We start from the raw sequence: 24593 nt of genomic DNA, 5'->3' as shown, positions 1-24593 counted from the left end.
TTATTTTCAAGGTGTAAGACGGTTGCGATGTTCCCAAAGATTTTTATTAACAGATTTATAGTTTACATGCAACACAAAAGAGTACACTAACTTTGCTTTTGTGAAATATCAGAAAAGCATTATTATTATTGTTATTATTATATTTATTGCTGTTGTTCAGTCATTGTTTTCATTCCAGTTGCTCCATAACTTCCAGTACAACAACACGAGGTCCAGTCATCACCAGTCTGGTCACTGTCTTGTAGTCCAGGTGAAGAACACACCTTCCATTCACCCGGCACACAAACTGCCGTATCTACAGAGAGTGGTCACATTAATGGATCTCATTTCTGTCCAAACACTTTATTTTACTGTTTTACAGGGTCATGAGTTTTTTTTCTTTGTTTTTGGTTCACCTTAACTCCAGCAGCTGCTGCAGGGCTCCCAGGATCCACAGCTTGCACATAACAGGGAGCTTTGCCCCTGACAACAATACCCCAGCCCAGTGCATCCCCAATCACCTGTGATCATGGTCAAATAAAGTACATCTTAGAGTTGGGGGAATTGCAACTTACAGTTAACACTGAATTATAATCTTTAAAGAAATGTGTAATTTCCACGATTGTTTTTCTGACTTGTGTGTGACAAACGTGTGTGATATGTAAACAGTATATGGTCCCTCACATACAACCACTCACCGTCAGAACTTTCTTGATGAAAGGTGCTCCAGGGGCCAGTAACTCTTCATATGTGACATGTCTTTTTAAAACTGTAGAACCAGAAAAAAATGCTTAGATGCCTGTATAAGCAATCTACTATAGAAATAACATTTTAAATGGAATATATCATTATTATTTCCGACTTTTACATGGCCGCCCCAGAGGAAAGGAGTGATAGCATGTCTGAAGCTTGCATGTGGGTTCATGAAATGAAAATTTGTGCGGAGATTTGTCTATTGAGCAAGAGGAAGTCAAGGAGAAATGTCTACAAACAATGTGATGTTAATTGACACTGAGAAAAATTGTGTTCCTGCTGGATTTTATTATCATGGATGAACATACAAAAGGGCCATTTGTGGAGAACATCGATTGATTTAATTTCATGATGTAATCTACAGATGTCAGCAGTCAAGTTGTATTGACAAAGGAATCATAAAAAGTAAAAACCATGGTTAAACAAAACATTTTTGTACCGTAGAAACAAAACCATAAGACAACACCTGCTTTGATGGTCTGGCTGCTGACTCACTGCTAGAACTATCCTTCCTGGCTGTGGCATGAACTGTGTCATGTGATCATCACTCAGGGTTTTGAACAAAGTGACTATTTTTGATGGGTGAGAGGAACATCATACACTTTAATTAATCTCATCCACTTTTCCTTCATTTCAGGATCCTTAGTGCCATCAAAAGTGAATTTTAAAATTTGTATTTATAATTCTCATCTGCCTTGAAAATCTTTAATATTTTCAAGATTTTAGGGCTTTCAGGCACTATTATATTTGCCGTTTAATATATCTTGGCATTGGATGCCATTGTTCTACTTGCCTGATTTAGGATTGGATCTCACGATCGAGTTTGAAGAGAGCTGAACAAGAGTTTGATATCCACCACAATTAAGTTGAAGCGAATTCAAGCTGGAACGCCGACTACCTGTAATCTTCTTCACGTCTTTACTTGGCCCTGTTGCACAAAAATTTGTATTTAGAAATCAGCATTCATATTAATGTGTATTTTTGCAACAATGACAACAACAAAAAAACTTGAAAATGTGATTTTTACCAGAATGAAAAGAGCTGTTATGTTCCTGAATTGAGTCTTTGCGTAGAAAAAATGGACTGTCGACATTGTTTTCCTCTTGGGTGGATGTCCCATCAATGTCCTGCTCCCTTTCATGTAACAGTTCAGAAAGGCGCCGGCGGCGCCGGAAATTGATGCAAAACAGATAGAGGAGCCCACTGTCGAAGAAGTCATGCTTCTTTGTCACTAGTGGTTGAAATGAAATGCAGCATTAAATAACATTGGAACGTGTTTTAAGAACAAATTGAATTGTTTGCTGAGGGATATTGCGTGTATTTGCTTTTGATTGCAAAAGTCCCTCATGGACACTCACCGCTGGCAGCCACTGCCTACCGTTTATCAAAATGCACATGAGCTATGCCTCACCATGTTGAATGATGCCATGCTCCTGCAACGCCCAACACAAGTCCACTCCCTGACGTCTGCTTTCTACCTCTCCATTCTGAAGGAGCCAGTCGATCAGCTGGTAGCCTGGAAACGAGCGCTGATATGAAACCCCATGCTCCTCTCTCAACTGCAGGATTGAGTTTTTGTCTGCTATGAGACTGAAAAACGAGTAATTAAAATCATGAAGCAGATTTCTTAAAACATGTTTTAGAAATTGTTTTAAAAACACTCAAAGGGACATACATAACACAACCTTAATCATTTGTGTAATAATCAACAATTATTCTTCCCTCCATGCTAAAGATGTGTTGAAAGCCATAAAGTACAATGAAACTTTTATGACAGTAGCATAATATTACATAAAAAATTTGCTGCAGGTCTCTAATATTGAGCCTTGGAGATTTTTTTTTACCTCCATAACCGCCCTTCTCTCTGTTTGTGGTGGAAAGATAAATTTGATCCCTTATCTATTCTTGTTTGTCGCCTTCCAGTTGTTTTAGACGTTTAATTATCATTCTGGCCGTTGAAAAGAATAGGCTTAGAGGAGGTTGTGGTTGTTTCCGGACTTACTTTACTAGCACGTTCTCTTGTCTTTCCCACTTTGTGGAATGCATGTTAGAAATGGGCTTCTGTTCCACGCTCATCTTACAAAAAGGAACATCATATTAATTATGGCACTTTAGTTCTTCCAAATGAGTTTTGCAGATACAAGATTTTTTTTAACTTTCACTCAATAAATATGGAGTACCCAGCCTTCTTTGCGTCTCTGTCGGGGTTGCTGGAAAGTTCCCCCTTCCGGGGACTCCATCATTCTGCTGGGGGACTTCAACGCCCATGTGGGAAACGACAGTGACACCTGGAGAGGCGTGATTGGGAGGAATGGCCTCCCCGATCTGAACCCGAGTGGTGTTTCATTATTGGACTTCTGTGCTAGTCACATATTGTCCATAATGAACACCATGTTCAAGCATGAGGGTGTTCATCAGTGCACTTGGCACCAGGACACACTAGGCAGGAGGTCGATGATCGACTTTGTTGTCGTATTGTCAGACCTTCGGCCGCATGTTGTGGACACTTGGGTGAAGAGAGGGGCTGAGCTGTCCACTGATCACCACCTGGTGGTGAGTTGGATCCGCTGGAGGAGGAGAAAGCCGGACAGACTTGGCAGCCCCAAGCGCACAGTGAGGGTCAGCTGGGAACGTCTGGCAGAGCCCTCAGCCAGGGATGTATTCAACTCCCACCTCCGGGAGAGCTTTGACCAGATTCCGAGGGATGTTGGAGACATGGCGTCTGACTGGACCATGTTCTCTATATCTATTGTCTATGCTGCTGCCCTTAGCTGCGGCCATAAGGTCTGCGGTGTCTGCAATCGAGGAAACCCGTGGTGGACACCGGCAGTAAGGGACGCTGTCAAGCTGAAGAAGTAGTCCTATCGGCCGTGGTTGGCTTGTGGGACTCTGACGGCTGACGGGTAGCGTGAGGCCAAGTGTGCCGCGGCCCGGGCTGTGGCAGAGGCAAAAACTCAGGCCTGGGAGGTGTTCGGTGAAGCCATGGAGAAAGACTGCCAGTTGGCCTCAAAGCGATTCTGGCAAACCGTCCGGTGCCTCAGGAGGAGGCAGCAGTGCTTCACCAACACTGTTTACAGTAGGGGTGGGGAGCTGCTGACCTCGACTGGGGACATTATTGGGCGGTTTAAGGAGTACTTTGCGGATCTCCTCAATCCTGCCATCATGCATTCCCTGGTGGAAACAGAGGCTGGGTACTCGGGGATAGACTCTTTCATCACCCACGCTGAAGTCACCGAGGTGGTTAAAAAGCTCCGCGGTGGCAGGGCTTCGGGGTTGGATGAGATCCGCCCTGAGTACCTCAAATCTCTGGATGTTGTGGGGCTGTCATGGTTGACACGCCTCTTCAACATTGCGTGGCGGTCAGGGACAGTGCCTCTGGACTGGCAGACTGGGGTGGTGGTCCCCTTTCATAAGAAGGGTGACCGGAGGGTGTGTTCCAACTACAGGGGGATCACACTCCTCAGCTTCCCTGGTAAGACCTACGCCAGGGAACTGGAGAGGAGAGTACGGCCAATAGTCGAACCTCGGCTTAAGGAGGAGCAGTGTGGTTTGCGTCCAGGCCGTGGAACCTTGACCAGCTCTATACCATCTACAGGATACTCGAGAGTTCATGGGAGTTTGCCCAACCGGCCCACATGTGTTTTGTGGACCTGAAGAAGGCATTCGACTGTGTCCCTTGTGGTGCCCTGTGGGGGGTGCTTCAGGAGTATGGAATCGGGGGCCCTTTATTAGAGGCCATCCAGTCTCTGTACAAGTGGAGGAGGAGTTTGGTCTGCATTGCCGGCACTAAGTCGGATCTGTTCCCGGTGCACGTTGGACTCCGGCAGGGCTGCCCTTTGTCACCGGTCCTGTTCATAACTTCTATGGACAGGATTTCTAGGCGCAGCCAAGGGCCGGAGGGGGTCTGGTTTGGGGACCAGTGAATTTCATCTCTTCTTTTTGCAGATGACGTGGTCCTGCTGGCCCCCTCTAGCCAAGACCTGCAGCATGCACTGGGGCGGTTCGCAGCCGAGTGTGAAGCGGCTGAGATGAGGATCAGCTCCTCCAAATCCAAGGCCATGGATCTCGACCGGAAAAAGGTGGCTTGTCCTCTTCAGGTAGGAGGGGAGTTCCTGCCTCAAGTGGAGGAGTTCAGGTATCTCGGGGTCTCGTTCAGGAGTGAGGGAAGAATGGAGCGGGAGATCGACAGACGGATTGGTGCGGCTGCCACAGTAATGGGTGTGCTGTGCCGGTCCGTTGTGGTGAAGAGAGAGCTGAGCCGAAAAGCGAAGTTCTCGATTTACCGGTCGGTCTATGTTCCTACCCTCATCTATGGCCATGAACGTTGGGTCATGACTGAAAGAACAAGATCCCGGATACAAGCAGCTGAAATGAGCTTCTTCTGTAAGGTGGCCGGGCACTCCCTTAGAGATAGGGTGAGGAGCTCAGCCATCCGGGAGGGACTCAGAGTAGAGCCACTGCTCCTCCACATCAAGAGGAGCCAGTTGAGGTGGCTCGGGCATCTATACCGGATGCCTCCTGTATGCCTTCCTCGGGAGGTGTTCCAGGCACGTCCCACTGGTAGGAGGGACGAGGGATGTCTCTCGGCTGGCCTGGGAACGCCTTGGGCTTCCCCCGGAGGAGCTGGAGGAGATGTCTAGGGAGTGGGACATCTGGGTGTCTCTGCTGAGTCTGCTGCCCCCGCAACCTGGTCCTGGATAAAGCGGAAGACGACGAGTACGGGTACAAGTCAATAAATATACAGTACAGACCAAAAGTTTGAACACACTTTCTCATTCAAAGTAGCCACCTTTTCCTTTGATTACTGCTCAGCACACTCTTGGCATTCTGTTGATACGCTTCAAGAGGTAGTCACCTGAAATGGTTTTCCAACAGTCTTGAAGGAGTTCCCAGAGATGCTTAGCACTTGTTGGCCCTTTTGCCTTCACTCTGCGGTCCAGCTCACCCCAAAGTATCTCGATTGGGTTCAGGTCCGGTGACTGTGGAGGCCAGGTCATCTGGCGCAGCAACCCATCACTCTCCTTCTTGGTCAAATAGCCCTTAGAAAGCCTGGAGGTGTGTTTGGGGTCATTGTCCTGTTGAAAAATAAATGATGGTCCAACTAAACGCAAACTGGATGGAATAGCATGCCGCTGCAAGATGCTGCGGGAGCCATGCTGGTTGAGCATGCCTTCAATTTTTAATAAATCCCCAACAGTGTCACCAGCAAAGCACCTCCACACCATCGCACCTCCTCCTCCATGCTTCACGGTGGGAACCAGGCACGTAGAGTCTATCCGTTCACCTCTTCTGCGCCGCACAAAGACACGGTGGTTGGAACCAAAGATCTCAAACTTGGACTCATCAGACCAAAGCACAGATTTCCACTGGTCTAATGTTCATTCCTTGTGTTCTTTAGCCCAAACAAGTGTCTTATGGTTTTTGCCTGTCCTCAGCATTGGTTTCCTAGCAGCTATTTTACCATGAAGGCCTGATTCACACAGTCTCCTCTTAACAGTGGTTCTAGAGATGTGTCTGCTGCTAGAACTCTGTGTGGCATTGACCCATTCTCTAATCTGACCTGCTGTTAACCTGCGATTTCTGAGGCTGGTGACTCGGATGAACTTATCGTCCGCAGCAGAGGTGACTCCTGGGGCAGTCCTCATGTGAGCCAGTTTCTTTGTAGCGCTTGATGGTTTTTGTGACTGCACTTGGGGACACTTTCAAACTTTTCCCAATTGTTCGGACTGACTGACCTTCATTTCTGAAAGTAATGATGGCCACTCGTTTTTCTTTACTTAGCTGCTTTTTTCTTGCCATAATACAAATTCTAACAGTCTATTCAGTATGACTCTCAGCAGTGTACTGTATCCACCTCCTGCACAACACAACTGATGGTTCCAACCCCATTTATAAGGCTTGAAATCTCACTTATTAAACCTAACAGGGCACACCTGTGAAGTGAAAACCATTTCAGGTGACTACCTCTTGAAGCTCATCAACAGAATGCCAAGAGTTCGGAGCAGTAATCAAAGCAAAAGGTGGCTACTTTGAAGAACCTAGAATATAAGGCATATTTTCAGTTGTTTCACACTGTTTTGTTCAGTATATAATTCCACATGTGTTAATTTATAGTTTTGATGCTTTCAGTGTGAAGCTACAATATTCATAGTCATGAAAATAAAGACAACTCTTTGAATGAGAAGGTGTGTCCAAACTTTTGGTCTGTACTGTACTTAAAATAAATGCTGTATTTTCCTAAAATGTTTAGTGTGCAATTATGCTACTGCAGCTAGAGATGCATAATTTGAACACATCTTTTTACAGATCTTTACAAGGGATGGCCATAATGTGAAGGGTGCGAATAGACTGCAGAGCCTTGATTTTCATTGTAAACATTGCACAAAAATATGGAATTTTGTCCACTATTTCTGTGTTGTAGCCATGTTGCTTTAACACAAATCTTGAAAATGCTGCTTGTTTTCCCTTTAATGATGCCACAACTCTAAGAAAAATGTCTTTGTTGGTTGAGCAACAAGCGTTTTACATGGTTTGCACCCATTAAATATTTGCCATAGTCATCCTCACCAATGCCAACCAGATAATTCTGGTACTGACATAATGACATTTTGACTATTTATTTATTTAACAAACAGGGGCCTTGGTAGTGAGAGGGAGAACCAAATACCACCGGAACAGTGTGGCACCCCCTCCCAATCCTTGTCACCAATTTGGTCACACATTGTTGTGAGGCGGCAGCCTGTTCCTCAATCAGCAATTGTTAAAAGTCAGCCAATATGGTTGTGTTAGTCACTCTGGCACGAACAGAGCACCCAAGTGCTCAGTGGGATTGTCAGGACATCTTCTCTCCCCTTCCTAATTTTAGAGGTAGTCTCGAATCGACCCGTCTTTCAGTGTGAGGATTGACCTCTTGGAGGAGTTCGTTTGGTCCCTAAGAGTGGAGATAAGCGATTTTGATTGGTTGCAGAATCTCTTCTCAAAATCTATCTGCACTGAGGTCGACTCTGAAGTTGACAAGACTTGGTTTCCAGTGAGGTAAATGCCGTCCCAAACTATCACAATGCTTCCATCAGAAGCCGTTTGGCATTGGGAGATTCAGTAAGCTGTTTATAGACTCAACTCTGCTGCTCAACCCACAAAAGCTTTTAGTTTTTTATAAATATGGCATCATTTAAAGGCAATTAACAGACTTTTCAACAGTGGAATTTTATTTTTCTACCTGAGCCATCTTTACAACAAAGAAAAAATGACCTAACTCAAATGTCCTTACTTTCTGAGCTTAGTTTCTATGGAGTTTAAATTCTAAATTTGAGTTTAGAATTGTGGCGCAATCTTTTGCAGTCTTGCTAAATAAGCACCCCACTGTAAAAAGAAAGAGTATCCCCTGAAAGTAGCATTCAGAAGCACGTCTTTTTTACTGTAGAAACATCAACAGAAAATATTTGGAAAAGAGGTGATGAAACACAGTGGTAAACATGCTCCTTTGCCACCTCTTTCAAAACAAGATTATTCAAATTCAAAAGCATATAATTTAAAAAAAGATTATAATGGATATTTAAAATTTGTGCAAAACATTGTATTGTTGTTGGAAACTGTAGTCCTCACTTTCACATGACCAAACGATTTTCAGTAAAGAGTCTTTTTGTACTGAGTTCTTACTTTTCATATAGCTGCTGTCCTCTCATGAAGATTTTCACCTCTGTGTTGAAGGGAAACGTGCCGTCATCCTTGCGAAAACGATACAACAGCTTGTCGTCCTTGAATTCAGGGCTCTTATCACAGACTAAAGTGAAAGCAGAACACTTTTTACCATGCACAGAGAGAGCTACAAGAACGCCCACTCTATTCACACCCAAGGTCTAAGATTAGTGTGATACAGACTTAACAAGGTGTCAGGAACAGCCTTAGAGATTTTGGTCCATACTGACATGATAGCATTATGCAGTTGCTGCAGATCTGTCGGCTGCACATTCATGATGGGAATCTCCCACTTTATCGCATCCCAAAGGCACTCTATTGGATTGAGATCTGGTGAATGTGGAGACCCGTGGAGTACAGTGAACGTACTGTCAAGAATAGCTGGAAGATGGGTACACCATGCTCCTACAGTTAAACCTAAATAAATGTACAACCCCTGGAAGGTTTAAGGTTTAAATTAATCTTTTATTTTTGCTAAGCTTTTTCTTCTGAGTGGAAGAAATATTAACGTTTTGTAGTGGCCTAGCCAGAATCTCGACTTGAATCTGATAGAAGATTTGTGGAAGGAGCTAAAGATTAGGGTGATGGCAAGGAGGCCTCCCAACCTTAAGGGGTCACCACCAAAGATAAATAATCATGATACCAATGGAAACATTCAAAAAGCTGGTCAGCAATTATAAGAGTGGTCTTCTTGCTTGGATGCCAATAAAGATTTTTCTATAGATTATTGAAAAGGATTTCCAAACTTTTTAAATACAATCTAAATAAAAGTGATTTTGTTTACTGATCCTCCTTTTAAATTGTTTTATTCTCTTCTGAGAGAGGCTGATCTTATTTCTATCAGAAACTACCTTCATTTTTAAATACAAATAATTTTAAATCTAAATCTGCCATGACTTTGAACAATTTTTGGCTTAACTGTAAAGGGATGGACATATTTAACAACAATGCCAAGGTAGAGTGTTGCATGTGAACAGTGCTTATTGGATACTAAGAGGTTCAGATTGTGCCAAGGAACTATCCCCCATACCATTACCAGCAGCATCTTCAACCATTGATACAAGGCATGATGAACCCATGCTTTCATGCTGTTTATGTCAAATTCTGACCCTAAATCTGAATGTCACATCTGAAATCAAGACTCGTTGGACCAGGTGACATCCTTCCACTCTGTTATTGTCCAGTTTTGCTGAGCCTATGAAATTTAGGGGTAGCACCCAACCTGATCTTCTGCTTCTGTATCCCATCTGCTTTAGCGTTCAATGTGTCGTGCATTCAGACATGGTATTCTGTAGACCTTGATTATAACAAGTGCTTATTTGAGATACTGATGTCTTTCTATCATCTCAAACCAGCCTGTCCATTCTCCTCTAACCTTTGTCATAAACAAGGCATTTTTGTCCACACATCTGCTGCTAACTGGATGTTTTCATCTTTATACACCCTTACCAGTAAATCCAGGAGTTGAGTGTATGTAGAAATCCAAACAGATCAGACTAACCCATCTGGCACCAACAACCATGCCATGTTCACAGTTATGTAAATACCCTCTCTAACCCATTCTGATGCTCGTCTTCGGTAAACCTAGATGCCCAAATGCAATAAGTTGCTGCCATGTGATTAGCTGATCCACGATTTGGGTTAACATCAGTTTAAACAAATGTGCCTAACAAGGCAGCAAGTATGTGCACCCCTCTCACCATGATGAACAATGTCGTGGTCCATGAGGTGCTGCATGAGACAAACTGCTGTAGCTCGATCCAAAGCCTCCTTGTGGCTCACCAGCCAGTCGATTAGCTCCTGTGCCACAAAGCAGTTTGGATATGTGCGCAGGTGGTGCCGTCGATCCTTGATTAGTTTTCCATCGTGAAGTCTCATCCTTAAAGTCAAGTTAAGTTGGTGATGATCTTTGAACTTTATCTGGGCCATATACCTACAAGCCTCCCTCCCTCAACCACCCACCATCTTTTACCTGAGCTGTTCTCCTGCAATCATGACTTCAGTCTTATGTTGCCTCGCCATGGCCTTTCTTCTTATGCTGCTTGTTCTCTCCATGTTTGTTATCTCTGGACTGAGCGGTAAATTAAGCTCACCTTTTTATTATAGACTATGTTTACAAAATAGCTCAAGAAACAGAGCATTGCCCTGAGGGATAGATGTTTTGTATACAGTTAGACAGAAAGGCAAATACATGTTGTTTAGGTGGAAAACTGATCCTCTATCTGTTGCTTTATTGAAGAAGAGATTCTCATATTTTCTCTATAGCTTGTTTCTATGTAGCATGTTGAATCACTTAGAAATGATTGAAAAAGTATTTAGAAAAAAAAGAAAATGTCTGGCTATTGTTGGTCTTGTTTGCTAAAAGACATGCTGGTATGCACTGAATTTAAACTAGCTACATTTTAAAGGTTGTCTTATGGTTGTGGGGCAACCAAACAAACCTGAAAAACCTTCCGCCAGCAATAATTACTTGTACAGGATGACCAAAAAGGGTTATAATGTGGTCCTTGGAAAATGAAGGTGTTCACCCCCCTGAGTTTGTCCTTCAGGCTTCATCATCCATAAAGCAGCTACCTCATGAAATGAGCTGTGAGCTATTACTTGTAGATGTCTGCAGATGCAGATAAGGTAAAGCCTGTTGGTATCGCCTTGATGCCATGACGCATAAATATACAGGTCTTCTCAAAATATTAGCATATTGTGATAAAGTTCATTATTTTCCATAATGTCATGATGAAAATTTAACATTCATATATTTTAGATTCATTGCACACTAACTGAAATATTTCAGGTCTTTTATTGTCTTAATACGGATGATTTTGGCATACAGCTCATGAAAACCCAAAATTCCTATCTCACAAAATTAGCATATTTCATCAGACCAAAAAACATCAACCTTCAAATAATCATGTACAGTTATGCACTCAATACTTGGTCGGGAATCCTTTTGCAGAAATGACTGCTTCAATGCGGCGTGGCATGGAGGCAATCAGCCTGTGGCACTGCTGAGGTCTTATGGAGGCCCAGGATGCTTCGATAGCGGCCTTTAGCTCATCCAGAGTGTTGGGTCTTGAGTCTCTCAACGTTCTCTTCACAATATCCCACAGATTCTCTATGGGATTCAGGTCAAGAGAGTTGGCAGGCCAATTGAGCACAGTGATACCATGGTCAGTAAACCATTTACCAGTGGTTTTGGCACTGTGAGCAGGTGCCAGGTCGTGCTGAAAAATGAAATCTTCATCTCCATAAAGCTTTTCAGCAGATGGAAGCATGAACTGCTCCAAAATCTCCTGATAGCTAGCTGCATTGACCCTGCCCTTGATAAAACACAGTGGACCAACACCAGCAGCTGACACGGCACCCCAGACCATCACTGACTGTGGGTACTTGGCACTGGACTTCTGGCATTTTGGCATTTCCTTCTCCCCAGTCTTCCTCCAGACTCTGGCACCTTGATTTCCGAATGACATGTAGAATTTGCTTTCATTCGAAAAAAGTACTTTGGACCACTGAGCAACAGTCCAGTGCTGCTTCTCTGTAGCCCAGGTCTGGGGAATGCAGCACCTGTAGCCCATTTCCTGCACACGCCTGTGCACGGTGGCTCTGGATGTTTCTACTTCAGACTCAGTCCACTGCTTCCGCAGGTCCCCCAAGGTCTGGAATCGGCCCTTCTCCACAATCTTCCTCAGGGTCCGGTCACCTCTTCTCGTTGTGCAGCGTTTTCTGCCACACTTTTTCCTTCCCACAGACTTCCCACTGAGGTGCCTTGATACAGCACTCTGGGAACAGCCTATTTGTTCAGAAATTTATTTCTGTGTCTTACCCTCTTGCTTGAGGGTGTCAATAGTGGCCTTCTGGACAGCAGTCAGGTCGGCAGTCTTACCCCTGATTGGGGTTTTGAGTGATGAACCAGGCTGGGAGTTTTAAAGGCCTCAGGAATCTTTTGCAGGTGATTAGGTTCATAGCTCGTTTAGAGACCCTTTTAATGATATGCTAATTTTGTGAGATAGGAATTTTGGGTTTTCATGAGCTGTATGCCAAAATCATCCGTAATAAGACAATAAAAGACCTGAAATATTTCAGTTAGTGTGCAATGAATCTAAAATATATGAATGTTAAATTTTCATCATGACATTATGGAAACTAATGAACTTTATCACAATATGCTAATATTTTGAGAAGGACCTGTACTGAGGCTTGTGAAAGTGTTCATACCCCATTAACATTTTCCCGTTTGTCACATTACATCTGCAAACTTTAGTGTGTTTTATTGAGAATTATTTAATAGACCAACACAAAGTGGTACATTTGTGTGTCGTTCATTTATATTCCGGCCTTTTTACCCCTGAATAAAATGCAGTTTAAATATATTCCAGCAAAAGCCGCCTACTTAGTTAATAGAGTAAAAATAGAAAGAGCTCAGTCGGATTGGATGGGAATTGTTTGTGAAGAGAAGTGTTCAAGAATTGCCACACATCTCAATTAAATTTAAGTCTGGACTTTGACTAGGCCATTCTAGTGTGAATATGCTTTGATCTCAACCATTAGTTCCTGACCCCTGTTACCGAGAGTCCCCATTTTCCTTCATCAAACATTCCGGGGTCCCCCACCACTGTGACGCATGCGCACACACCTATCCACATGGACTATAAGATGGACATGCCTGTGTGTTGTTTGCAAAATAAGACTGTTTCTTCCCCCAGGCAGTCACTCTGCTGAACACTTAACAGTTAGCGTCCTGATGGACACTATGCATGTTTGCACTAATTCATCCATGTCTTTTTCTTTTGTAATGACCCTGTATGCAGTGGCTTGTAATAGTATTCATCCCCCTTGAAATTTTTAACATGTTGTCACATTGCAACCACAAATATATTTTATTGGAATTTTATGTGAAAGACCAACACATAGTGGTATACAATTGTGAAGTGGAAAGAAAATTATACATGATTTAAAATATTTTTTACAAATATAAAACTGAAAAGAGCATTGCGCAAAAGTATTCAGCCCCCCTGAGTCAATACTTTTTGGAACCACCTTTTGCTGCAATTACAGCTGCAAGTCTTTTAGGGTATGTCTCTACCAGTTTTGCACATCTAGTGACTGAAATTTTTGTCCATTCTTCTTTGCAAATCAGCTCAAACTCAGTCAGATTAGATGGAGAGCATTTGTGAACAGCAAATTTCAGATCTTGCCACAGATTCTCGATTGGGTTTAGGTCTGGACTTTGACTGGGCCATTCCAACACATTAATATATTTTGTTTTAAATCATTCCATTGTAGCCCTGGCTTTATATTTGGGATCGTTGTCCTGCTGGAACACCCGCTTGTCCTTGCAGGGTTACGGGGGAGCTGATGCCGGCCTCCAGTGATCCTTGGGCAAAAGCTGAGGTACACCCTGGACAGGTTGCCAGGTGTACATACAGTCATAATCAATAATAAATCAGTTACAGACTGATGTTTTTGAGCCTTTGTTTTAATTATGATGATTTTCTGTTTAAAGCCAATGAAAACAACATTTAAAATTAGAATATTATATCAGACCGAAAAAAAACATAACTTATACAGAAATTTGGATTTCATGGAAAGTATATTTAGTACCTGCTTAAAGGCTGGTTGACTAAAGAACCTTAGATTGTATATTCTACTTTATTGAATATGACTTTACTTTAATACTTTTTTTAATTTCATATTCATATTCAGAATGTTTAAGAGCAAGGGGGAACCTAAGTCAAATTTCAAGTTTGACTTGTTTGACTCACACGTGCACAAATGTGAAAAAAAAAAATTTCTGATTAAATTTTTTTTTCTTCAGTGGCTGCCAGTTTCTTTTGTACATCTGTGTGGGAATCAAATTTCAGTATTTTAAAGTGTTTTGCGCCCGCTTACAGGTTTTTTTCTAGGATTGTTCAGTATTTAGCTCAACTCTGACCAGCTTCCCTGTTCATGCTGAAGAAAAACATCCCCACACTAGTATGTTTCTACAATCATGGTTCAAGGACATGCTTTATTCAGGGTTATGTGCAGTGGCAGTTTTCAGCTACACATGGCGTTTTGCATGTAGGCCAAAACATTACATTTTGGTGTCATCTGACCAGAGTACCATCTTCCCCATGTTTTCAATGTCCCATACTTTACTTGTGGCAAACAGAACTTCTTATAGCTTTCTTTCAGCAGTGAGTTTCCATAAAGACCAGTGGTTTCGTTTATAAAATATTGGGTGGAATCTATACTAGAAGTGTGCGTACGCCCAAAAGCTTAAAATGGCATACGCCACAGAAAATCCAGACTTATAAAACCATGCACATGCACACCAGCAAGCAATTTCCCCTTTATAAATCACAGCTGCACCTCAGTGTTTGCGTACAAGGTTCTGCATCATGCTCTGCCCTTAACACGCCCACACTCAACCATAAATGGTCAATGCAAAGCACCTCATGAATGTCAATGTGCATTTAAATGAGCCAGCTTACCAATGTTATTTCATGGTTAACAGTGGCAACCATGAAGAATGAGCAAAGAAACAGAATTGGTGAAGAGGTGAAGAATTGAAAAAAATATAATGTTTGGTAGCCATAGTAGTGTCGTGTCAAATAAAAGAAGGGGTTGTGAGTGTCTCCATCGTATTTAAATGTTTATTCCACTGTTATTGCCTCACACCTTGTCCCAATTTTTGTGTTAATCTGTGCTACACATCACCCTGGTGATCATCAGGGAGAGGAATATGATGCTGAGAAAACTTTGATAAAACGTTGTGCAGACTTTGATTTCAGATTTAAGTTGGCTTATAGGCCATTTTTATTTATTTGAAATGTTCTTATGCATAGATATGGCTCACCAGCGCAAGCATATGTAACACTGTGCTTTTGAATACTTATAATAAAGTTGATCCATGATAAGAGTTTTATATGAAGTGAAATGAAATTTCTGAGAGGAATCATGATGCAGTGTGGCATCAATTCCCTACCTCAGCATCTGCGTCGCCAGTTTCTCCTGTCTCCAAAACGAGTGTATGCATGGGTCAGAGTTTGTGTGAGGGACCGCATTTGTCCCGTTTGTTTTTTATAAATCACAAACTTTGCGTGGAAAGTACGCCAGTTTCAGGCCCTGTTTTGTGCGTCCACCACATTTATAAATGAGAACCCAGATTTGTGGAGTCCATGACTATTAGTTGTCTTGCCAACAAATTCTTTCACCTGAGCTGTTTATCTCTGCAGCCCCTCCAGAGTTACCTTGGGCCACTTGGTTGCTTCTCAGATTAAAGCTGTCTTTGCCTGGCCAGTTCTTTGAGGCCATGTCTTGGTAGGTTTACAGTTTTTTCCATACTCTGCGATCTTCACAGAAATGCTCTATTAATACTGAAGATACAGTAAATTGTGCACATGGAGGTTTATTTACTGTACTAGATTTTATTGGGGATATCACATTGTACTGCCCTTTCATATAAAATCTCAATAAAGTCCACTAAGGTTTGTGGATCTAATGTGACAAAATGTAAAAAATGGTTGAATGTTTTGCAATGGATGGTTGCTTTATGTGCTTAAAAACATTTCCCGAGGGTTTATGTTTTTCATGCACAGCATGTATTAGTTATGCACTCTTTTTAGTCTTGTATAGTCCTATCTTTCCCATAATTTACACAATCACTCTGGTCTGCTGGCACAGATCCTGGTATGTGTCCCTGAGAAATCAACACTTAGTCTTACTGTCTCCTCTTTTTCCTCAATTCCCAGAAAATCAGATCAGCTAAAACAATGCCTGGCCATTCGTTTACAGCAAGTTCTATTGGTTTTGGCTTGAGTCTTTAGTCAGTGTGATTTTGTCTGGTAGTAAGCGGTGACTGAGAGGGTCACCTCGGGGCCCGCTGCATGACCCTATGATATCCTGTGCAGTAGCAATACCTGTTGGCACTCATGTGTAATTAGTCAGGTTTTTGTTTCATTTGGGACTGTGTAGGATTTTTGTTATTGTACTTTACTGAAGTGGTTAGGATTTTTTTTTACAATGCCTTCATATTTTGAATTGAAAAAGTATTTCTACCTCATTTAACTTTTATGTTGTCAAAAACAACCACAAACCTTTATGTGCCAACACAAAGCTGTGTGTAATTGTGAAGTGGATGGAACACGGTTTTCTATTCTTTTTTAGCAAATAAAAGTGTTTTATCTGTCTTAAACCCTTTTTACTATAAAACATTACTTGGAATCTGGTACAACAAATTGCTTTTAGAAGTCACATAATTAATGAATAGATATTGTGTGTTATTAGCAACTAGAGCCCTCCTCCATGTAATGTAATCTCAGGATAAATACAAGCTTTCTGTGAAGGCCTCAGAGATTTGTTAGAGAACATTAGTGAACAAACAGCACCATGAAGACCAAGGAACATAGCAGAGAGGTTAGGGAGAAGGTTGTGGAGACGTTAAGAGCAGTGGTAGTTTGTTAAACAATATCCCAAGTTTTCAACATCTCACAGAGCTTTGTTCAATCCATTATCTGAAAATGAAAAGACTATGGCTCAACCGCCAACCAACCAAGAGTTGACCTTCCACCTAAACTGACAGGCTAAACAAGGTGACCTTAAATCAGAGAAGCAGCCAAGACCTCTTTGATAACTCTTGAGGAGCTGCAGAGATCCACAGCTTAAATGTAATTATTTGACAACAAGACAGCTATTACTCTAGCACATAGAAACTCTTGCCTTTATGGCATGAATAAATCTGTATAAAGTCCTATTTGCAGTTTGCCTCAAGCTACACAAAAGGCACAACCAACATGTAGAAGAAGTTGATCTGGTCAGATGAGACCAAAATGGAACTATTTGGTCTATATGCAAAAATCTGTGTAACTTTAAACTAACGCTATACATTACCCTGAACACATCATGCCCACTGTGAAACGTCACAGTGGCAGGATCTTCAGCAGGACAATAGGTCCAAACATGCAGCCAGAGCTACAGTGTAATGATTGAGATGAAAGCATATGTATGTGTTTTAATGGCCCAGTCAAAGTCTGGACCAGAAATAAATTTGGAATTTGAGGCAAAATCTGAAAACAGCTGGTATCTGGTATCTCTGTATCTGACCTGGCTAAGCTTAAATTATCTTGCAAACAATAATGAGCAGATATTTCAGTATCTAAATATGGAAAGCTAATAAAAACACACCCTAAAGGAATCACAGCTGTATCTTCAGCAACAGCCGGTTCTTCAATGTGTTGGCTCAGAGAGGCTGATTTTCAGGTGTTCATATGTAAAAAAAAAAAAGTAAAAACATGTTTCCATTTCCTTCCAACCCACAACTATGCATCACTCTGTTTTGCTATATAACATAAAATACGTTGAAGTTTGTGGTCTTAGCATGACAATTATTCGAGATGTGCCTCACTTTTGCAAAGCTCTGAATGTGTGCTCTACTCCCAGACTAAAGAGTGCTAAAATGCTAAAATATTGGTATTTTATTTTGGAGCAAATGTGTTTTAAAAAATAAAAGGAATTTAAAGCAGCAAAAGTAATAATTACAACTAATCTGATGAAAGAGTTTCTAAAGAAGGCACATGTGCAGTAGATAATATTATCAGTATTTATTTACTCTGTATTTTGATCGCCATATGATTTTTTTATTTTACTTAATCTAAAAATAGTACTGTTTTTTTGTTGAAACAACAACCAGACAGGGGTAAAATTGTAAAAGGTAATCTCAGCACATCCCTCTTTTAAGGTAGCTAAACGCCTAAGCTTGCTCTTGCAGTGTGAACTTTTGTCCACAAGATGTCAGTATTCACAAAAGCACAAATCGAGGACATGAACCGTTGTAGTTTTAAATAATCTGACGGGCTGCCCCCTTTCTGTCTCTCAATGAAATTATTCTATTATGATTAATAAATGGCCAAAACATTAATAGAAATGAATATCATAGATTAATATCAAACAGTAATTTGATCAGATTTAATTAAATTTAACGAGCTTATTATGATGGAAATTATTAGGGATGCCCCCAAAATAGAACTGACAGGAGCAAATTAAACGAAAAATAGGTAGTCTATTAAAAAACAATTTACATACTGGTATCTGTTTTTATTGAGCTTTAACCCTGGAGCTTTTAGAGGGGGAGACACAGAATAAATGTTATGCAAATCAGCCTGTTCAGCGTGTTTTCATTGGAGAGCAGCGTGGAGGTGTAGTCTGGAAGGCGTGACTTCATGTCAGTTCAGCTTTATGAAGAAAGTGCACTCCTCCTGAGCACACAGAGGTGCGTCCGTGTTTAGGAGTCATTACTGCTCTAAGATTTTGGTTCCTTCATCCGAGTGAGCAGTGCGGTGAAGACCCTCAGCACTGTGAGTTTCGAAAGCTGGGGAAGATATATATATATATATATATATATTGCAAATCAGTGGCTTTTTAAAATTCTTTTTTACTTGAATTCAGAGTTTGGAAGTACTTTCCCTTTTTCTTTTGCAAGTGAGTCCTTTTGCTCTGACTGTATGAAGTATATGTGGGCATTTGGAGCTCTGTGACGAGGCCAGCTTGCCCTTTCACATTCTCACTTGGGGCTGCAGAAACACCCCATGGATTTCACCAACGACTTTGACTTTATGAAGTTCGGCGTCAAGAAAGAGACCATGCAGAGCTTGGATCGCTCCTTCATTGGGACGTGCGGCCAGCTGCAGAGACCGGACTCGGTCTCCTCCACCCCCGGCAGCACACCTTGCAACTCGATCCCCTCATCGCCAAACGTCAACCTGAACGAGCAGAGAAACAACCCTGGGAGCGATCAGTTCTGGATACCAAACAACAACGGGGGATACCCTCATCAGATGTATCCTCAAGCTTTCGGCCTGACGCCCGAGGACGCGATGGAGGCCCTAATAGGGGTCACGACGCAGGGACACCCGTCTGCGCCCCACGGCCACCACCAGCAGTCCTTCCAGCCTGACTACGAAGGTTACGGGCACCTCAGCGATCCCGTTCAACACTACCCGGGTCTTCCGGGTCATCCCGACATGCAGGGCATCCCCAGCAGCCACTGCCAAGACCCCTATCTTAAAGACGAAATGGGGAGCGAATCCCCCCAGTCGCCGGAGGCCCAGCAGGTTCTCGGTGCGCACCTCCAGCAGCCGCAGCACAGCCGCCACGACAGGCGATCGAACGCGGAGACGCACTTCTCGGACGAGCAGCTGGTCTCCATGTCCGTCAGGGAGCTCAACCGGCTGCTCAGGGGCCTAAGCAAAGAGGAGGTGATGCGTCTGAAGCAGAAGCGCCGAACCTTGAAGAACAGGGGCTACGCGCAGTCGTGCCGCTTCAAGCGCGTCCAGCAGAAGCACATCCTGGAGCACGAAAAGACGAGCCTGGTGACTCAGGTGGAGACGCTGAAGCACGAACTGAGCAGGCTGGTCCGGGAAAGGGATGCATACAAACTTAAATGCGAGAAACTGTCCGGTGCGAACTGCTACCACGAAACTGGGTCCACCAGTGACAACCCTTCCTCACCAGAGTATTTAATGTGAGTTAGTGCTTTTTCCACGGAGCCATTGAAGTCTTCCCCAACATTAAAGCAATGACTGAAATAACAATAAAAAAACAAAAAGATGCAACGAGAATGGGGGACTGCAGTGATGCATGCTGGTCATGTATGAGATGTTTTTATTTTATACTGCCATAGCTTATCTTTATTGTGTCTGAAAGGAAATACTTGAAATCAGATTTGCTTTTATTAGCATCCATGTAATCATTTAGTTATTGTTTAATTTTTATTGAGGTGATTTTCTTCTCTGCTTTTCTTTTGTGGCTCAAATCATAGTTTGTGTTTATGCTTTTTGAAAAAAAAAATGAATTATGCTTTAAATTCATACTCTTTGTGAACTGGATTCTGCTGGACAGTATCAGCCCTTCTTCAGACGATATAATTATACAAATATATATGTAGTTTTTCATCTAATATGTGGTTTTTTTTGTTTTTTTTTCATTTATTTGGATCAATAAACCTAATCTGACAGTTTAAAATTGAGTCTCATCGGCAGACAAATTATTTTTCTGCAATATACAGTTGCTACTGTGTAATATTTCCACATTTCTACATCCACATTCCTCTTCGTTTCTGTCATCTTGTCAAATTAGATTGTCATAGAGATGCACTGATTGGGTTTTTTTCTGGCCGATACCAATTTCCTGTTTTTATTTGAGGTGTGACTTGCCAATACTATTTGATAGAGGTAGTTTTGAAACCAATGAAAAATTGAAGGAATGACAAAACTGTTTGTTTATGCATCAAAGTCAGGTGTCCCTAACCTTTATCTGAGTTCTATTCAACTCAAACTAAAGTATATGACAGAAAAGCTGCTGACCGATGCATTTATGGACCTAAAATGATGAGAACTAAGAACTATAACTCGTAGAAAAAGTGTTGCGCTGTTTTTGATGGAAGTATCAGTTTTGTATCCTGCAAAAAAATTTAAAAGTTACAAGATTAGCTCCCATTTGTGCTTCAGAGCATTTCAAGAAACTTTTGCGGATGTTTATTAAACTTAAAAACAGTGCATCTAAGAACATGCTTTTGATTGATGTGATATTAGACCAAAACTGGTGGGAGTTTTTAGTTTTAATGCAATTAAGCTGCCAAAAACAGATTTTTAACATAAGAGACATTACTTCCTTGATAGAGGTAGTAAATTTGAATGAACGAATTACAAGATTTTTCCTTACATGCTTCAAAGCATTATGTCTATAATTTTTTAATTAAACGCAAAGCAAGGTGCAATCAGTACATGGTGTTGATTGATGTGAAAAATAGTAAAAGTATAAGCTCTGATTCCTTTAATATATATGAGGATAAAAATCAGATTTTTCATTGTTTTAGCTGCCGATCACGAGAAATTTGTCCCTTTTCAAGCTGTGACCGATTGATCGGTGCTTCACTACATAACTTTTCTAGAATTTTGTCAGCAACTTTGTGATACTCATATTTACGATACCAAATTGGACTAAAGCAAAAAAAGGAAAATACAACCAACCTAATTTCTTTACATACTGCATAAATAAGGCTTCAATGTGAAAGTGCAGCAAGCACGTAAGTGTGAAAAGGAAACAGATGTGTGCAGGCACGGACGTTGCTTCCTCCATATTTTTCTACTGTAAAATAATTATTACACTGAAACTCATTTCTTAGTTGTGCTTTTTTTTTTCTTTTTGTTTCTTTGTTATTGAGTTAAAATGGTTAGATGATTGCCTAGTGCTGTATATTAGTTGCTTTAGCAGTGAATGGTCATTCCCTGACCTTTGGCCTCTGTTGAGTGCAGCTTCCTGTGGGACACTGGCCTGTGAAGGCGCAGCAGGGAATCTAGCAGGGGGCTGTGGGGCACAGATAAAATGGAGTGGAAATCAGGCTTCCCCTCTGCTCTCTTCCTGAGACAAACACATCACCTCTGCATTCATTAACAGAGGAAGAGAGAAACAACCATTACAGCACGCTGCACAGCGCTGCTCTGATCGGCTTCGAAGGAATTTTCTCACTTGATGTTTTTTTTTTTTTTTTTTTTTTTAAGCGTGCGTGTGCATGTGTGTGAAAACTTAACAGCAAAGTTCCGGACTGCTGATCATTCCCAGTTCGAAACTACAATAATATTTGGATGACCGTAATAGTTCCAAGGCCAGGGTGATAATGGTTGATAAGTAGTCACATTGTAAATGGGAGTTTATAACCTCCACTCTGAGAATCTTAGAGAGTGTTTTTCTGCCACAGGAGACTTTGTAACTTCTCTCTCTCTCCAGCGAGAGCTGAACTGGGACAGATGGTTTAGTTAACAGGATCTCGCTCCAGCCTGGAAACCCGGTTCTGTTTCCACGCGAGACCCTCCCCCGCAGCGGTGACCTCGCCTCTCCGTTCAGGGGAAAGTATGAAGGTACCTCTGAAGCCACAGCACAGGTGCAGAAGCACTTTCCGTCTGAAAAACAGGCCTGATCCCTAAAGGTCTGCCTTATGCTCTGGGAGTGTGTGATGTAGTGGGAAAAGACCAGGGAAATGTTATTTTCTTAATCTTAATGCCACCAGTAGCGGTTTTCAAATCTGCAGCTGTCCTATCGAATGAAAGACATCTGCTGCCTTTCTTTTAAGTGTATTAATCACCAGTATGTTAAAATTTCATGAATTTAATTGTGTTTAAGCAATTGTGAATTACTTTAACTATTTCACATAAGTACTTTTAAATGCTGATACATTTTGATTTAAGCCTAAAATCGACAGTATGACATGCACTTACAAAACTCCGGATTTTATGTTTGTGTGTAGAGAAAATTTCCAAAATATATCGGTACTCAACTTCAAGCTTCTCTGCACAAAGTCACAGATTTTGGTCTATCTCTGCGGTTTTGAACATGGCGTTTCCTCGTGTGTCTTCACATCACATGAGGCTTTCTAAGGAACAGTGGAATAATACTGTAGAAGTGTTGGTGAGGAGAGCGGTTTTGTGGCGCTGTGTGTCACTTTGCCATTGTAGAAACGATTAGCCAGCTCTTTTCCCTTGCACGTGATAGGCTGGTGGGCCCTGATGTGGGAGCCTCACTCCCCCACCCCTCCTTCTCCCTCCCTGCCACCAACACCCCGAGCCCACAGCGCCTGAGGCTGGCTACTGAGTCAGCAGGAGGGATAGGTGTCTGCATGGCTGTGGCATCAGAACAAGAGAAAGGCAACTAGAGAGCAGGGAAAATTGTCCAGAATAAACATGCTTCTATTGAGGAATGAGATGAAAAGAGATGGAATAAATTGCACTGAAAGAAGCCAAGAAGGGGAGGTTACAGTGCTTTTCAGAAGTCTTCATACCCCTTCAACCTTTATCCATTTTTGTAACTTAATAAACACCAATTCAATGTATTTTACTGGGATGTATTGTGATAGACCAAAACAAAGTAGCTCATAATTGTGAAGTGGAAATAAATGATACATGGCTTTTAAACATTTTACAGTTAAAAATTTGAACAGTGTGTTTCCCCTCAATTACATCTGCTGGTCTTTGGGGATTTGTCTCTATCAGTTCTGCACATCTACAGAATTACATTTTTGTCAAATCATCTTTTAAAACTCGGTCAAGTTCAGCCATATTCGATATAGAACATCTGTGAACATAAATGTTCTAGTCTCCCCACAGAATCTCATCTAGATCTAGATCTAGACTTTGACTGGGCCATTCTAACACATTGATCTAACGCGTTCCATTGTATCTTTGGCTGTGTGTTTAGGTTTGTAGTCCTGATGAAAGGTTAAACTTTGCGCCAGCATTTTTTGCTGCCTCCAACAGGTTTTCTCTCAGAATTGGCCTCTATTTAGCTGCATCAATTTTCTAACATCTCTGAACAGCTTCCATGTCCCTAATGGAGAAAAGCATCCTCACAGCATGATGATTCCACACCATGTTTCATTGTGTGGATGGTGTATTTAGGGTGATATTTAGTGTTTAGTGCCACACACAACTTTTGCATTTAAGGCCATTTTGGTCTTACAACATGATTTGTTGCAAACTCCAAATATGACTTACTATGACTTTCTTTTTGGCACTCTTCCATAAAAGTCAGGTTTAGTAATAGTCAATTCACCTAACTGAGCTGGGGAGCTCTGTAGCTCCTCCGGAGTTACCATGGGCCATTTTGCTGCTTCTTTGTTTGATGCTTCCCTGGCAGTTCAGGTCCATTGCCATGCCTTGGGAGGTTTGGAGTTGTTAATGGATTGCTCTGTGAAATGTGCAAAACTTGGCACACTTGTTTTATTTTTTTTTAAAGAATTTATTCGGCACTAGAGGCCTTTATTTTTGATAGTAGGCAGACAGGAAGGAGGGGCAAAGAGAGGGGGAGACATGCGGCAAAGGTCGCCGGGTCCGGGACTTCAACCCGGCACGCCCGCTTCGAGGACTATAGCCGCTATATGCGGTCGCGCGCTAACACCTACACGACCAGCGCCACGCCCGGCACACTTGTTTTATGACCACATCCTGCATTAAAGGTCTCTGGGTCTTTATCTCTGACCTGTATGCTCTGTTGCTTTGTCTTTATGATGTAGTTGGTTCACTAATGTTCTACAACAAACAGCTGAGGTCTTCAAAGACCATCTAGATGTATGCTGAGATTAAATTACACAGAAGGGGACTCAATCTACTAATTGGGTAAATTCTGAAGGTTTT

General features: G+C 41.9%; 2 protein-coding genes across 2 annotated transcripts; one reads left to right on the top strand and one right to left on the bottom strand.

Moving 5' to 3' along the window:
• Positions 1-19: 19 nt before the first annotated feature.
• si:dkeyp-97e7.9 (DEP domain-containing mTOR-interacting protein) lies at positions 20-10308 on the bottom strand. Its single transcript, XM_047347085.1, has 8 exons — positions 10131-10308; positions 8392-8515; positions 2144-2322; positions 1760-1963; positions 1526-1660; positions 678-748; positions 396-500; positions 20-295 (listed from the first exon to the last, which is right to left on the bottom strand). Exons 1-8 carry the CDS (start codon positions 10306-10308, stop codon positions 170-172), a joined length of 1122 nt encoding a protein of 373 aa, XP_047203041.1. The 3' UTR covers positions 20-169.
• An 8363-nt stretch (positions 10309-18671) lies between these two features.
• Positions 18672-20434, top strand: mafbb (v-maf avian musculoaponeurotic fibrosarcoma oncogene homolog Bb). Its single transcript, XM_047346550.1, has one exon. It carries the CDS (start codon positions 18996-18998, stop codon positions 19932-19934), a length of 939 nt encoding a protein of 312 aa, XP_047202506.1. The 5' UTR covers positions 18672-18995; the 3' UTR covers positions 19935-20434.
• The last annotated feature ends 4159 nt before the right edge of the window (positions 20435-24593 follow it).

The sequence above is a fragment of the Girardinichthys multiradiatus genome, chromosome 20, assembly GCF_021462225.1.
Source record: "Girardinichthys multiradiatus isolate DD_20200921_A chromosome 20, DD_fGirMul_XY1, whole genome shotgun sequence".
Classification (NCBI taxonomy): domain Eukaryota; kingdom Metazoa; phylum Chordata; class Actinopteri; order Cyprinodontiformes; family Goodeidae; genus Girardinichthys; species Girardinichthys multiradiatus.
Note: the sequence above shows the minus strand (reverse complement) of the source record. Positions and strands in the feature narration are given on the sequence as shown.